At 35.9% G+C, this 16558-nt stretch overlaps 1 protein-coding gene across 1 annotated transcript in view; it reads right to left on the reverse strand.

Moving 5' to 3' along the window:
* LOC149925132 (uncharacterized) overlaps positions 1 to 16284 on the reverse strand; it is a 61504-nt gene extending 45220 nt beyond the window's left edge. The window contains exons 1-2 of the mRNA XM_090161701.1: positions 16281 to 16284; positions 13496 to 13899 (exon numbers count right to left, since the gene is read on the reverse strand). Coding sequence (XP_090017827.1) covers positions 13496 to 13899; positions 16281 to 16284 — 408 coding nt within the window. The remainder of the gene's footprint in view (positions 1 to 13495; positions 13900 to 16280) is intronic.
* Between the last annotated feature and the right edge of the window lie 274 nt (positions 16285 to 16558).

Here is a 16558-nt window from a genome sequence, read left to right on the forward strand (position 1 = left end):
TAATAATAATAATAATCAGCTAGGCTAATACCCTTGGCACCACCTTAGGCCTAAGTCATCAAGCGACTAAAGCCATTAATTCAGGTGGCCGGGTTAGAATGCGTAGGGCGGTAGGAGGGATTGTGGCAAGCCCTTCATGCCACGCGAGCCAACAGCTCCCTACACTCACAATTACCGTTAACCTCTACAAGTTTTTTTATGGAAGGGGAAACCGAAGAGCTCGAGGGAAAACCCCTTGGGAAAAAGTTCAGTTTATAAATGGAATAGAACCTTATAAGTTAGAAAAAAAGATTGTGTATTAGTTTTGGGTGAATAAAAGGTTACAAACAAAAGTTAATAATTTATCCAGAATGAATGAAAGAAAAATGCTTCATAATAAGTTATTTCCGAATCAAATTCGTTTTGATAGAATTTAAACTACTTCGAAATCGGGAATAAATCGTTTTGGAATGTTTTAGAGGTTCGGAGTGCGTGTTAGCCGTCGCGAACGGGCGATTTGAAGAGTATACGCGGGATAATACGCAGGAAGGAGATACGAAACTTTTAATAATCATATCGCTTTGGCCAATCTGAGGGCTACTAAATCACGTACCATATTATCATATTATATCTTGACATCCTAAATGGGCTTCATTATTACTTTTTTACTAAGCGTGGCGTGAAACGTTTTTTTATCGAACGTAGAGATTTAATAATAATAATAATCAGCTAGGCTAATTAATATTATAATCTGGCGTATGTGTAGTTTAATTGAACGGAACCGTTACTAATTGGGAAAAAGTTAAGCAACCCTTGAAAACGTGTAACTTAAACTTGTAGGAGGGTTGACGTACTAGCTTAATCGCGTGCAATCTACACACCTACAAGTTCCCGCTACACGTTTTCGAGGAGTTGCTTAACCCGTGTCTAATGATTTACTTAATGCCAAGTTGCTGTATGGTTGGGAGAAGTTGGGTTTGTTCGAACTTCTTAAGGTGGTATCACACTCGACGGAAAACACGACGAATTCGTGGCGGAAAATGGATTCCAGTTTGATTTTCCGTCCAGTGCGATTTCGTCCTAATCATTCTAATGGGGGCGAACGTACAATGATATTGATTGAGATCTAAAGTGGATAAAGCCATTAGGAAATCAGTATCGTATTCCGGTTTCCGTGCGATAATTCGGACTTACGATATCGTATTTTCATTATTTTTAATTTCAACTTTACAAAGAGTATAATACGCTCAATAAATAATACAGGGTTGCCACAAAATTTTCAGATTCAAATTCCCTGACCATTTTAACAGATTTTCCCTGACTTATTAAGGCCAAAATCTTTCTTTTATCAGAAGTTAATAAATTTAGATGAACTTCTATTTCAGTAAAAAGGTTATTGCATTGTTGAAAAAATTAGCCAAACATTCAAGGAAATAAATGATAATCGTGGAATTTGTCATAGATCTAGAGTTAAATTACCTTCAAAAAGTGCCAAGATAAAATTGAATTCCCTGACTTTTCCCTGAATTTTTACCAATTCTTAAAATTCCCTGACATTTCCCTGGCTTTTTAGGCCCATTTTTAAATTCCCTGACTTTTCCATGATTTCTTTGTTTTTCCGGACGTGTGGCAATTTTATAATATATTTTAATGTTCCATCATCAAAAGTGCTTTTAATCTATTTTATTCCTTTAAATGAAATACGTGAATTGAGAAAATTACGACCTTTCATTAATTAGAGCTAATTCGGTTTCGCTTTGTTGAAGAGTGTGTTTATTTCGCGAAATCCCTCTCAATTTTAGCAATACGAGGGGTCAATTTAACAGACTGATCGCGGCGTTTGAACTTATGACCCGTAAATGACCCTACAATTTTAGCTATTTTTCTTTGGTACAGCAGACCACACGACGGCGACGATTTTACTGCTTTTGGACAAGATAGTGGAAGTGCTTCTCTAAATATTTAGATACTGATGACGTTATTAGCTTGAAACAAGTAACTTCGCGAGTTCCCACTGATTTCAGTTTCAGTTCAGTTTATAAAAATATTGTTGTTTTTTTTTTATATATAGTGGCCATACGCCTATATTAAAAGGTGGGTAAAAATGCCTACCCAGCGAGCAAAATTTTAATTGATACGATAGATTAGTAAGATTCCGCCATTTCGTTACACGTAGTCTGAAACGCAGACGAATTAAAACCTAAAACACGAAACTACGCAGGGTTGTCTGATTTCAATCGTTTTAAATCAGTGATTTAAATAACTTTTTTAATCAAGTGATATTTTAAAAACCATTGATTTAAATCGCTTATTAAATCAAGTGATATTTCAAAAAAAAATTGATTAAAATCGCTTTTTAAATCAAGTGATATTTAAAAAAATCATCGATTCAAATCGCTTTTTAAATCAAGTGATATTTAAAAAAATCATTCATTTAAATCACGTGTTACACTTCAATGTATTTATGAAAATGTATGAAAGTAGGTTCTCTAGAAATTTCCATTCAGATAAAATTAAATTAAATTTCATTATTAATTAATAATTAAATATAATAATCATTAATTTAAAATATAGTTAACGTTATCGGAACTCAAGATATTTATCAATTTGTCAAGAAAAACCGGCATAAAAACTTAGAAAAATCAATAAAAATCTGATAAATCGATTTTTTTATTTTTTTTAAAACAACCCTAGAACTACGCAAGACAGGAAATATTTATTTGTATAAATTCAAATTTTGTTACGTTGGTCGGCATTTTTACCCACCTTTTACACAACAGTAAGAATAAAAAAAGTTATTTTTGGTTGCAGTGTTGTTTAAACATTTAGTTTGTCATCACGTACCCTTCTTTACTAAAATAATTAAAGCTTGTGAATATTTTCAAATTTCCAGCTGTTACTTGCTAAAAAAACATTACGAACCAAACGTAAACTTACAGAAAATTCCAGATGCTCAAAATTTTCCTGAATTGTTAAAATTGTACTCTATTAAACCTAAGAGCAACAAACACAAGGAGAACGCAGCTAGCTTTTAAACACGCTATCGCCGTGTTGTGTACTAATTTCATTGGACGAGACTTTACGCTGAACGTTTTACGGGCGGGGGGAAGACGATTTTGGAATTTTCCCCTTCCGACGGCAGCAGGCGCTAAAGCGTCCAACCAATGAAAAATGTACGCAAGAAAATGCACGACTTTCGACGGGTTGCGTTCTCCTTGTGTGGGGTGCTTTGTTTGTTGCTCCTAGGTAGCAGCACCTTTCGGGAACTTTAGCAAAGGCGAGTTGTCGCGATCTATTGGTTTCCCGAAACCACGTGTTTAATAAGTGAATAATTACATGATTCCGAAAAGCCAATCAACGTAACAAGTTCCAAATTTGCCACACCTTTTAAGCTAGATTTCGATGCTTACTCAGCTTGTTTTGATTTATACGCTAACGACATCTAGTGCGAGAGAATACAAATAGATAGGAGCCGCCACTTGCTTGAAATATTTTCAGGCATTTTTCAGGTGACGGCACTTTCTCTGGAAGGTTAGGATCCTCCCGATTGTCCCCTGCAAACCCTGCCTTTGACCCGCTTTGACCCATGGCAGGCATATTGATAAAAGTTTTCGTTAAATCTCCCCGCACTCTTAATATAATAGAATTTAGCTAAACTAAATACCGATTAATTAAATAAACATAAATCTATAGTTTTTTACCGTTTCTAATTTACAATAGGACTGGTAGTAAGTTAGGGTAATACATTATCTCGGGTTTGAAGGAAAAATACGAAATGATGATGAAAAGAGACCGCGAAGTATCTCGGCGGATAGCTTACGTTAGCGCGAATCTATTCAAAAGACAAATCCCAGATTCCCATCGCTCAAAGCGAAGAGAGATTGAGATATGTCCCAAAGCATCAGCGGCCACCCATTTGAGCCAACACTCGCTTCTTCCAGCGTATAAATTTACATCAATTGAAAGGATAAAAATATCGCTCCTCTTTTAATATCGAGGAAGATGGCTGGATCCGGAAAGACGACATCGCTGGAAGCCCAAGAGCAATAAAAGATGAGAAGGAGCCGCTATAACCCGACACCATCCTTTAACGTCGAGGTAGCGTACTCTTTAAATGGAGCCCGACTTTACGTGGTAGTATCAAGTAAGAGTGGGACGAAGGAGATGCGGTGGCTGAGTTCCCAGGCGATCCGATTTCAAAAGGGATGACGAGACGGAGAATGTGATCCGCCAGATTGGATTCTTATCTATTAGATGCCTGTAATAGGGGCGAGCAAACAGATAGGCGCGGAAATTGAAACGCGACAGAGCCGGGAGATTACTTTCATCCCCCTACGATGATCCCCCGCGAGACGGCGTTGGAGCTGATCCGGAAAATAGGTGCTAAATATAAACTCGAGGTAAAACGTGATCGGCTAATATTTCCACAACACGTTTTACAAATATCGATCACGTTTAACTGAAATGCTTAGGCGCAAATATAATTTAGGCCTAAATATAAATACAGGGTGTTTCAAAAGGTTATGCAAAAAATGTTAAAGGCCTAGTATCTCTTCTGCCTGTTTACCATTAAGTTTTCTTCCCGCCACGCAAATATCCTGGTGGTAGGCCATCCGCAGAACACGTTGGCCTACCACCAGGATATTTGCGCGGCGGGAAGAAAACTTAATGGTAAACAGGCAGAAGAAATACTAGGCTCAGGGCTCCCACCAATATCTGAAAACAAAAATAGGGAAATAGGGGATTTTTCTGGCTAGAAATAGGTTGAAATAGGAACCATATATTTTAAAGTAGGAAATAAATAGGGACCATTTTAATAAACAAAAATAAGATCTTTATTCTTTTAAAAGCAGCAAATTTTTAAAACTGACTAAGTTTTAATTTTTTTTAATGTTTTATCACAAAAATTACTTAGTTTTAATTTCTAAAAAACTTTTATCGATCGAAAAAATAACTTTAAATTTTTTGTAATAATTCTATCACATTAAATCGGGTTTTTTTCGCTTTTTTACGAAATAGACGCTAAAAGAAATTATTCGCTCCAAAATAAAAACCGTCAAAAGGAAGGGTTTTTAAATTCAAAACGCGTGAATCTCGATGATATCGCCCATTTTTTCGTCGCACGTGCAATTATTTATTCTGATAATAAAATAGAATCACGTGGGCTTAGCAATATTTATCTGCATTTGTCTTAGCCAATAAGATTATCCCTTCCGAGCAAGCACGCGCCAATTTACACAATGAACCGATGAAGATTTTCAAATCAATTTCTTTTAAGATCTATATTTTAAGCTGATGGTACTTTTCACCAAATGTATTAGAAATAGGGTGATTTAGTGACCAAATCCCTCTTTTATGGTGGTTTAGGGACCTCGAAAAAAAGTAGGGGCTTTTAGGCATTTTAGGGACCTGGTGGGAGCCCTGTAGGCCTTTAAGGAGTTGTGGGGGTGAGTTGAGAAGTATGCCTGTTTTTCCCATTTTCCTACGATGAGTTAAAAGAGCGCCAGAGAGCTTCGAAGTGTGGCCTACTAGCCCCTGGAAGTAGGCGGCAACAAGCGCAAAATCAAGCAGCAGGGAAATGCGAAAATTAAGGTTTAGGTTCGTGTGATAGGTACAGAAGGACTTTGTAAACAAATCGAGGTAACCAGCGTAAAAAAGTAAACTTTAACAGTATTTAAAGTCCCTGCTGCTTGGTTTTGCGCTTGTTGCATAACCTTTTGAAACACCCTGTATAAATATATATATATGGGTATTAGCCTAGCTGATTATTTTTTTTTTATATAAAATAAATAATAATATTTATAAAAATATTTTATTATTATTATTATTATTATTATTATTATAGTATAACACTTTCACTAAAATTTATAGTGTGTACGTAAAGCATAGTCGGATTAATTTGAATTATTTATCAGGGTGACCACAGAATATTTTAAAATCCTTTAAAGGAATTATAGGAAATTTATCCGTGAAATATAGGAAAATATAGGAAGAAAATTGGTATAAAAGAGGAAAAATAGGATAAAATTAATTATAATATAAGCAGGGTTGCCACGGTTTTTTCACAATCGAATTCCCTGACTCTTCCAGGTTTTCCCTGACCATCTCTGGAGATTTTCCCCGAGTTATTTTGTGCCAGGATTTTGTATTTTAATCTATATTTTAGAAAAAAAATCCTATTTGCAACCGAAATTAAATTCCCTGACATTTCACTGATTTTTTTACTAATTTTTAAGATTCCGTAATTTTTATACCCATATTCAATATCCCTGACTTTTCCAGCCATGTGTAAGATAATACGCTTGTCAAAATTGTTCAAAGGTATTTGGTGTGGAACACCAAAGTTTGCAGCTCTGGCCGCTCTTGCCTTTGGCTTTAAAAGGGTAATTTGAAAAATTGAAGGGGTCTTCCACAAAGATTGATTTGAAGGTTATATTCAATTTAAAGGAATTATAGGAAATTTAGCAGTAAAATAATAAAACAAATTGGGATAAAAAAAGGAAAAAATAGGATAAAATTAATTATACTATAAGAAAAAAAACGGTTGTCAAAATTGTTTAAAGGGGTTACATTCAAAATAAAGTTGATAACCGATAGAAATATTCAAAAACTATCGCCGAAAAGTGTTGGAAATAAGGACGTTTTAAAGACATCTAAGGGTAAAATATAAACTATTTTTATTGCTTCAGACTTTTGAGGTAAAATATAGGGTATTATAGGCAATTTAATTAAATTAAAGGCGAAAAAGGAAGGACGTTAAATTATAGGAAAAAATGGGAAATATAGGAACTGTGGTCACCCTGCTTTCGGTTTAGAATACCCTACGCTGCTAATCTCACATTGCAGGCAATATTTCGGAAAATTCCGGGAAAAGCTTTTAGGAATATTTAAAATATTAATATTTGATGAACTAACGAGGAGACTACCCGAGGTGATAATCACCGATTTTGTTGAAACTAAGGGGGGTATGTAGACCTTATGGTAACATGAAATTTCACCAAGGGAAAAGTTGCAATGGGCATTAGTTTTGACATGGCAACCGAAAATGTTTTTGACAACACAGTACGTATATTTTCCCATTGAAAATAACATGAGAATCTGAGCGCTTTTAAGGGTCCCAAATTAATTTTATGATATTTTGATGAATTTTGGTCAATTTGATCAAAATATGTAAAAATTTATCAGAATCGGTAAAAATGGAGAAAAGCTAAATATAAAAATAAAAAGTTGTATTTACCAACTAATCGCCAAATCGACGGTAATAAATGAATTTTTTCAAAATTAATAAAATAGAATTTAGTTGTTTGAATTTGATCAAAATTAATAATTTTAATTATAATTATTATTATTATTTTTTAGAAGTGCTCAGATTCCCATGTTATTTTCAATGGAAAAATATACATACTGTGTTGTCAAAAACAATTTCGGTTGCCATGGCAAAACTAATGCCCATTGCAACTTTTCCCTTGGTGAAATATCATGTTACCATAAGGTCTACACACCCACCTAGTTTCAACAAAATCGGTGATTATCACCTCGGGTAGTCTCCCCGTAAGTCTTAGCGAATAATTGTACCCTATGTAAAATGAATTTTAAACCTACAAAACTAATTTAAACTATTAATACCTTCAAACTCCAATAAACCTAAAGAGCTAATTAAACACGCTGTAGCCCATTCACGATATTTGCCGCGAATCTAAATCTCAGGAGCTTTAGAATTAGTGCTAGCCAGGTCCCTTGAAATCCGGTATGAAATTACGGCCAGTAATCTCTACTTTAAACAAGATAATATGTATGTATACGTCCGTAGATATAAGTATATAGGGAACCAATGAGTAGGACTGTGCGAGTACTCGAACATCATCGAGTACTCAGCATTTTTTCAGGTCGAGTACTCGAACTCGACCTCGAATAAGTAATTGCAGAAGAAAATAGGGGGAAGTACGCTTCTAGTCAGCTTTGGAAAGGCGTCACTTTTCACGAATTTTCGCGCCAAAACGGTTTGGCGGGAAATCGCGGATGAATACATCGTTTAAAAAGTCATTTTTCTTAAATTGAACAATTGTAACATATTGCCCTTCTCATTCTCTGCTATTTGAGCTAAGGCGTATTTGCTTTCGTCGATTATAGCCGTGTTGAATCAAAACAAAAGTAGGACTACTTTTTCAGTTTGGTTTATTACGCGTAAAAAGGCGTTTTCGTGGGTCACACGACGACTTCTACGGCTCAAAGCTACAGATACGTACTTCCCCTATTTTCTTCTGGTAATTGGAAAATACTCGTCGATTATCGAGTACCAAAAAAATTTCATAGTCGGGTACTTGATTACTCGAATAAGCTGCTCTAACAATTGTAAGTTCAAAGATGGGTCTTTGTAGCTTTTTGGGGTGGCAATAATAAACGGTACCTACAAAACGCACAAACGACAAAAGCTATGAATGACCTTGGGATTTTCTACAAACAATATGATTACGTTTTGGTTTGGAGTGTCACTTTGATGTCATTTCGCGAGTTCGGATGTCGGCCGCCGTTAGAACTCACGAGTCTTAACTTCCTAAACAATATACGGACAAACGGTACATAAATAATTTAAAAAAATGTATATTGTATTTTTATTTTACTATTAATTACTATAATTAGGCTAATAGCCTAGTATATTAGTCATTATATATCACTAGTCACAATAATGTTACTGAAGTTGTGGAAACTGTGGTTCATTTAAATTAAAGGAATATTTTTCAGCATTGAAAGTTAGTTTATATTCATTTTAAATTTAATTTCCTAATAGACCCATAACAAAAGAGGGGCCGCAGACGAGGCTTAAGTGAGACCTCTGGACGGAACATCCTGTTTGTGACGTTTTGAACCACGTGATCGCCATTGAAATATACAGGCGGAAGTAAGGACACTTACTTGAATAAAATCAGCTCATAATCAAGTATACTGGATAACACGACTCGTTAAAAATATTACTCGAGGTTTTTTCTGAGTTACTTGACTCGAATAAGATAAGTTAAAAGGAACCACCTATGGACTGCATTGTAAAGGATGATAAAATAAGCGAATAAGTAGATTAGTCCATTATGAAAGGGGATAAAAAAGCTAAACCCTAATAAAATTTTAAGAAATTTAAAAACTTGCAAATAACTCGTACCGATAGGTCTTCGAGCAAACAAAAAGACACGAAACTCGGACCAAATAGATCTTCATAATGGACTAATCTACTTATTCGCTAATTTTATCATCCTTTCGAATAAGAGAAAATTTCTCCTTGATCCAGTACTCGATCACTCGACTCGAATACTCGAGGGAAAAAAAATTCGTACTCGATACCCTACTCGATTGCCTAAAACCAGTACCCCCGCACAGCTACACGGAGGATTGGGAACAACGCTAAAAATCGTACCTACCATAAGTATAAATGGGTACATTATTTCTATAAATAAATTTCTAAAGACAAGAGACTTTGATACGAACCAAAATTACGAAGCATTTCTTGGTGAAAACTAATCTTGTGTCGCGACTGTTGAATAACATTGTACAGCGCTAAATGGAAGGGTTTTCCCAACCTCGAATCCTCTCCTACCAAATAACGCCTGTTAATTAGGTAGTGGTACTATTTGATACGTTTACAGATTAAAACTTTAACTGAACACCTGTTCACAAGGTGTCCCGCTATCTGTACGGAATCGAGAGTGTAAGCGTGTGTAACACCTGATTTCCGATTTAAATTCAAATTATTTCACCAGTGGGGGGATAACTTAACGCGGAAGTAGTGGTTCCAAGTTTTCACTAAAGCCACGTTCACACTAGAGCTTAAAACCCAGTTTAGGGCTAATTGAATGCCAGTTATCACCGCCGACGATAATTCTTGGTTCACACGTGCGAAATCACTTCACCCCCGGTTCGCTTATAGCCAAGGCTTAAAGTCATTTCCAATTATGACCAGAATTTTTAAAATACTAAACTTTATTCCAAAACAATTAGTTAATCATATTTACTATACATACAGTAACAGTAATATTATTTGACATTATTTAGAATTTTAATCCCATTATTTTTGAAAATACGAGCAATTTTACTTCCCCGCCTTGTCGTTTTGAAAGCGATTCTAAGCGAACCGACTTGGACGAGTTGCTTCCCGAACCAACAAGAAGCGATTTCTCACGTTGGTTTTAAAAACCAGTTATCTAAACGAAGCGAATTTAGGGGTAATTGTGAACGTAGCTTAAGTGCCACAAGTTGGGATCGAACTCGGCTCCTCTTGCTGCGTGATGAAGGTGCTAGCCACTCCGCCACCCCACATCAAAATAATTACCGTGATTACCTACGATACGCACACCCGATTACTTTAAGTGATTTAATTGATAGAAATTGCATATTTAACTTTAATTTGCCAGTTTAAATAACATTACCGCCATCTATCGGTTACAAATATTTTGCATTGAAGTGCAATTGCGATAAATTCAAAGCGCGTGTCAAAAACTATTGAAGTTGTGGTATTTGAAAATACCTTTACATTATTGAATTTGTTTTACATTTTATTTATTGTTAAACTTTCGTTTTTTTTCTTCTGGTAAATTAATTAATAATTTTCGTGCATTACTAACATAAACTAAAAATTTATGTAATCCTCTTGATTACATTTAATTACTACTTAGCAGGGTTGTTCAAAATGCTTTTTTTTCAAAATGCATAACTCAAAGTGCAAAATGTAAAATGCAAAATACTTTCTCCATAACTCAAATGCAAAGTATGTAAAATGCAAAATACTTTCTCCATAACTCAAATGCAAAGTATGTAAAATGCAAAATACTTTCTCCATAACTCAAAACGCAATTATGTAAAATGCAAAATACTTTCTCCATACAAAAATGCATTTTGAAAATTGGTTTTTCTAAATATAAAATGTAAATTGGTTTTTGCAGCGCAAAATAAAAATACAAAATGCATTTTGAAAATGGTTTTTACAAATGCACTCTGTTTACTTTTAATTACTCGCATACATTTACAATGAATTTATTGTAAACGCGAGAAAATTGAATAATTACTAACTAATTATTACGTAGATTTCAAAAGCGTCCTCGCAGCCAGCGTGGGAAAAACGGCGGTGGCACTGTACGAATGTTCGTTTGCTTCTATGATTACTTGGGAGTAAATAGCAGACGAACTTTCTCTACAAGAGCCGCGATGATGGTACCAGAGTAAACACATTTTAAAAAAGCATTTTGAAAATGTTTTTCCCCACATCAAACCCACAAAATGCAAAATAATTTCCTAGAAACTCAAAATTCAACATGTAAAATGCAAAATATTTTTTCTAACTCAAAATGCGAAATGGTATCTCAGAAGTTTTACATAAGCTGATCCTTCCCTTGACGAGATTCTGTCGACGCTACTGGACATTCCTACAAAAACTGTATATTTTCGTAACATTCCCCAGGCTGCAATGGACCTAACGCGGCGAAGTGAATACCCTGGAAAGGTAGATGACGTAACCCGATTAACCAGCAACAGGTGTTGCTGGTTAGGTTATATGAGCGAAAGTAAAGTTGGCCCATTAATTTGTTACACAAGGATTTTATGTAAATTAGCGAAGAAACCGCCAGGCTTTGAAAAATTTATAGGCAAAATAGGAATTTTAGGGCCGAATTATAGGAAAATAAGAAACTAAATAGTCGAAATATAGGAAAATAAGGAACTAAATAGTCGAATTATAGGAAAATATAGGAAAAAATAATAATGCAATTATTGCACATCGGTATACTTTGACTCTAATCACCTGGTAATTTTTTGTTCACTGCTTTCTTGCATTGTAAATCTGATAAGTGATCCAGTAAAGCCCGTACATTTCAAGATTTTGTTCGAAAGTGGCAGGGTTTTCACTAGACGTTTCATGACACGTACAAAAAAGTTCTTTCATTTTTAAAAGACCGTGAAATTATATTAAAATAGGTGAAAATAAAGGAATTTAAAGGAAGGCATTAAAAATATAGGAAAATATAAGAAATCTGGACACCCTGCGTACGGTTCGTTTCCCCGCAACGCGTGGGTGATTGCCGCGAAGTCAGCGATAAGGGGCGATAATGCTAATCAGGAAGATAACGTATTGGGTCAAGGGATAACCGTACAAGGCGATTCCCAATCCAAAAGGTAAGCGCGGGAGGATTACACTATTGGCCAATATTCTAAGTTACCCGAGTTCATCATTACCAGACTTTTGGCATTTGGTGGGGTATAAATCGTGTTAAAAATAACTGAAAACCATTTGTTACTATTGTCCAAACTGTTATTCTGGGTCCATACAATAACTATAAAATCGATTATAATGCTTCAAACATTTATTTTCTCTCATGGTTTTCGATTTTTTATCCATTGCCATTTGTCTATAAATCCAATCTATTTGTAAAATTATAGAGCGAAATATGATTTATGAATTTTTTTGGAGTACAATTTGGGGGGGGGGGATAGAAATCAATACATTGTACCGATCATTGAAATTTGGAAGTACCATTTTAGGGGGTACAAATAAATACATTGTCCCTCCATTGAAATCTGGGAAGCACCATTTAGGGGGGTACAAATATATACATTGTACCCCCCATTGAAATCTGGAAGAACAATTTTAGGGGGTACAAATATATACATTGTACCATCCATAGAAATCTGGGAAGTACCATATTTAGAGGGTACAAACATACATTGTACCCTCCATAGAAATCTGAGAAGTACCATATTTAGAGGGTACAAACATACATTGTACTCTCCATAGAAATCTGAGAAGTACCATATTTAGAGGGTACAAACATACATTGTACCTTCCCTAGAAATCTGGGAAGTACCATATTTAGGGGGTACAAACATACATGGTACCCTCCATAGAAATCTGGGAAGTACCATGTTTAGAGGTTACAAACATACATTGTACCCTCCATAGAAATCTGGGAAGTACCATATTTAGGGGTTACAAACATACATGGTACCCTCCATAGAAATCTGGGAAGTACCATATTTAGAGGGTACAAACATACATTGTACCCTCCATAGAAATCTGAGAAGTACCATATTTAGAGGGTACAAACATACATTGTACCTTCCCTAGAAATCTGGGAAGTACCATATTTAGGGGGTACAAACATACATGGTACCCTCCATAGAAATCTGGGAAGTACCATGTTTAGAGGTTACAAACATACATTGTACCCTCCATAGAAATCTGGGAAGTACCATATTTAGGGGTTACAAACATACATGGTACCCTCCATAGAAATCTGGGAAGTACCATATTTAGAGGGTACAAACATACATTGTACCCTCCATAGAAATATGGGAAGTACCATATTTAGAGGGTACAAACATACATTGTACCCTCCATAGAAATCTGCGGAGGTACATTGTACCCCCGTACCCTCTATTCCGTCGCCACTAACGGAATGAAAGACGTGACAGCGAGCCATCGCGTGGAAAGCCGCCCCCAACTACGGCGTAAAACGTGAAAATAAAAATGTTATCTTACGGTGATCAACAAGTTGCTGTTATCGGAGATTGCCGCGGAGTCGACGTCGGCGTCCGGCCGAGCTCCGCGTTTGGGGCGTCGTCGGCGAGAGCACGAACGGCAAACCGGGCTCTTGGAGAAGCGTCGCAAGAGCGTGGATAAGCGGCCGAGGCAGCGGCGCTGGGGGTCGTCGCAGGCGGGACGGCCCTCTTCGGACAGCGCCGAGGAGGGCCCGGCGGCGTCCCGCGCCTCGTCCACGCCTAGCTCCGTCGTGGCGGCTGCTGGCGGAATTCGGCGGCCCGGATCCGGCCCGATGCGTTCCGGCGACTGCAGACGCTCGCCATCGTCGCGTGGCTCGATCCCCTTTCGCTTTCTTCGAAAACTGTCTCGATCGACGCGTGCGCCCCGAACTGAAACGCTAACGGCTTATCCACAATACGTAACGGACGACCGTAAAACGCTACTAACACCCGAGGCTTTTCTCGATTCGATTCGACGAAATTGCCAGCTTCCTTCGTTTCGATATAGATGGCGACTTCGCCCGCGATGAATAAAAAAGATTTTTGCCCAATTAAAGTGACGGAAAACTTTCTCAACAAACCGCGTCTACTACAGTCTACCGAAGTTCTAGAGCTGATCCGGAGACGTTCGCTTGATATTTTGGCGTTGAAAAGAACTTCGTGACGTAAGAGAAACGCCGCGTGGAAGGAGAGGGGGGGGGGGGGAGAGCAAAAGGAGTTCTTTTGTTTTACCAAAAACCCGCTAATTTGAAGGATTCTATCATTCTTTTTTGGCATTTTTGTTTTCTCTGAAAAGACGACACGTGTAGTACAAGCGGTTGCAGTTATGTAAAACAAGTCGTACCGCTTATTGGCAGACGACTTTTATGGCAATATGATTAAGGACGTTAAATACTTTTCTCGAAATTTTAGATAAAGGTAATAGGTTAATAGTCAGATTGTAATAAAATTTTCATTTTGGTTCAAATTTTAAAATAATTGTAATTTATAAAGAAAAATTGCTTAAGGACGTTAAATGTTTTTATAGAAATCTGATTTAAAGGAAATAGGTTAATAAACATATTGTAATAAAATTTACATTTTGGTTAAAATTTTTAAATAGTTATAATTTATAAAGAAATAATTTGGTAAGAACGTTAAATGTTTTTCTACAAATTTGAGTTAAAGGTAATAGGTTAATAGTCAGATTGTAATAAAATTTACATTTCGGTTAAAATTTTCAAATAATTATAATTTATAAAGAAATAATTTGGTAAGGTCGTTAAATGTTTTTCCAGTAATTTGAGTTAAAGGTAATAGGTTAATAGTCAAATTGTAATAAAATAAATTTTAAAATTATTTTAATTTTAAAATTTGTGCAAGGTTATAAAGAAAAAAATGGTTAAGGATTTTCAAAGTTTTCTTGATAATGTCGCGGTAAAATTGTAATGAAAAAAAAAATGGAAATAAACGCTTTATCGGAAATCTGTCGGCAATTGAGAATATTGGCGTGTGCGTTTAACGACCTATTGTCATTTTGCAGCCGAAAATAAATACACTTTTTTTTACCGAAGGCCAGCTGAAGATTTTATACACTCCATAGAGATAATCTCGTTTATAAGCTGGTAGCACGCTGGAAAACGGACGTCAATGGTTAGAGAACGGTGTTGGAGATGCGCCGGTGACGGTACATAATTCACTCGGATGAGCCCTCCCATTCGCCGAATCTGGGTCAGGCTCGAAAATTACCGTCTCCAATATGACGACCGGGGTGACTAAGTTACAGTTTTTTTTCTTTGACCGTTAAAGCAATTACCTCAATGTCAAGTGCCCAAACCCGTTATCGAGTTGAATAGCTCCTTCGTGAATAGAGTTTTGACGTAGATGGAATTTAGAAATAGGAATTTCAATTTATTATTAACTGGTTACGTAATTATGCTGGAACCAAAAGAATGTATTTATTTATCCTTGCCGAGAATGACTATGTTGAGCGTGGTTATTAATCCCCCCTCCTCACGCTCTAGCAGTAAGCTCCTCCCCCCCCCCCTAAAGTCAATTAAATCAGTTAGGTATCTCATTGGTGTATACTAACAAGGAGACGATCGGAGGTGATTTTCACCGATTTTGTTTAAATTCGGGGGATAAGCAGACCTTTATGTAAATTGAAATTTCCCAAAAGGAAAAGTTTCGACGGGCTTTAGTTTTGCCATGGCAACCAAAAATGTTTTTGATTACTTAAAATCTACTTTTCCCTATGGAAATTAACATGGAGAAATCGCTGATTTTTAGGAAATAAAAAAACGAATAACATTAAAGAAATTGTATACGCATTTACCCAAATTAACCAGAATTTACCCAATGTACAATATAATTTATATTTTAATATTTTAAAATTTTTACATTAATTTGTACATTGGGTAAATTCAGGTTAATTTGGGTAAATGCGTGTACAATTTTTTTAATATCATTAATTTTTTCAAAGGGGTGAGACCCTAAAAATCTGCGATTTAATTTCCATAGGAAAAAGTAGATTTTTAAGTAATGAAAAACATTTTTGGTTGCCATGGCAAAACTAAAGCCCATCCAAACTTTTCCTTTAGGGAAATTTCAAGAATCAGGTTACATAAAGGTCTACTAATCCACCTTATTTAAACAAAATCGGTGAAAATCACCTCGGGTCGTCCCCTTGTTAGTTGCAGGTTAAGAAAGGCAAAATACCTAGTACATTTGGAGGAAAGATATACTTGCATGACTTTCCGGTAATTCGAATTTCGCCTATTTTCTGTGCAATTCCCGAAGGTTCCTACCCATGCTATATTAATCCATTTTAGAAATGTCTATTGCGTAAATGTGACCAATAAATATTTAATGTATATTATTAATTTTAAGCTTTATTGTAGCGTATTTTTAGTATTATGCTCCTAAACAATCATCAAATCGTGCGTTGATGTACGTCAACGTGGAAATATCGTCATTACCCGTTTTATACTTACCCTGGACTCGCCAAACGGAATTTATTTAGGTATGCCTCACTTGTAGTCTTGCAGTACTAAAAATAAACTATTACAACTATTTTGAAATCTTA

The sequence above is a fragment of the Leiobunum rupestre genome, chromosome 10, assembly GCF_980474605.1.
Source record: "Leiobunum rupestre chromosome 10, qqLeiRupe1.1.hap1, whole genome shotgun sequence".
Taxonomy (NCBI): domain Eukaryota; kingdom Metazoa; phylum Arthropoda; class Arachnida; order Opiliones; family Sclerosomatidae; genus Leiobunum; species Leiobunum rupestre.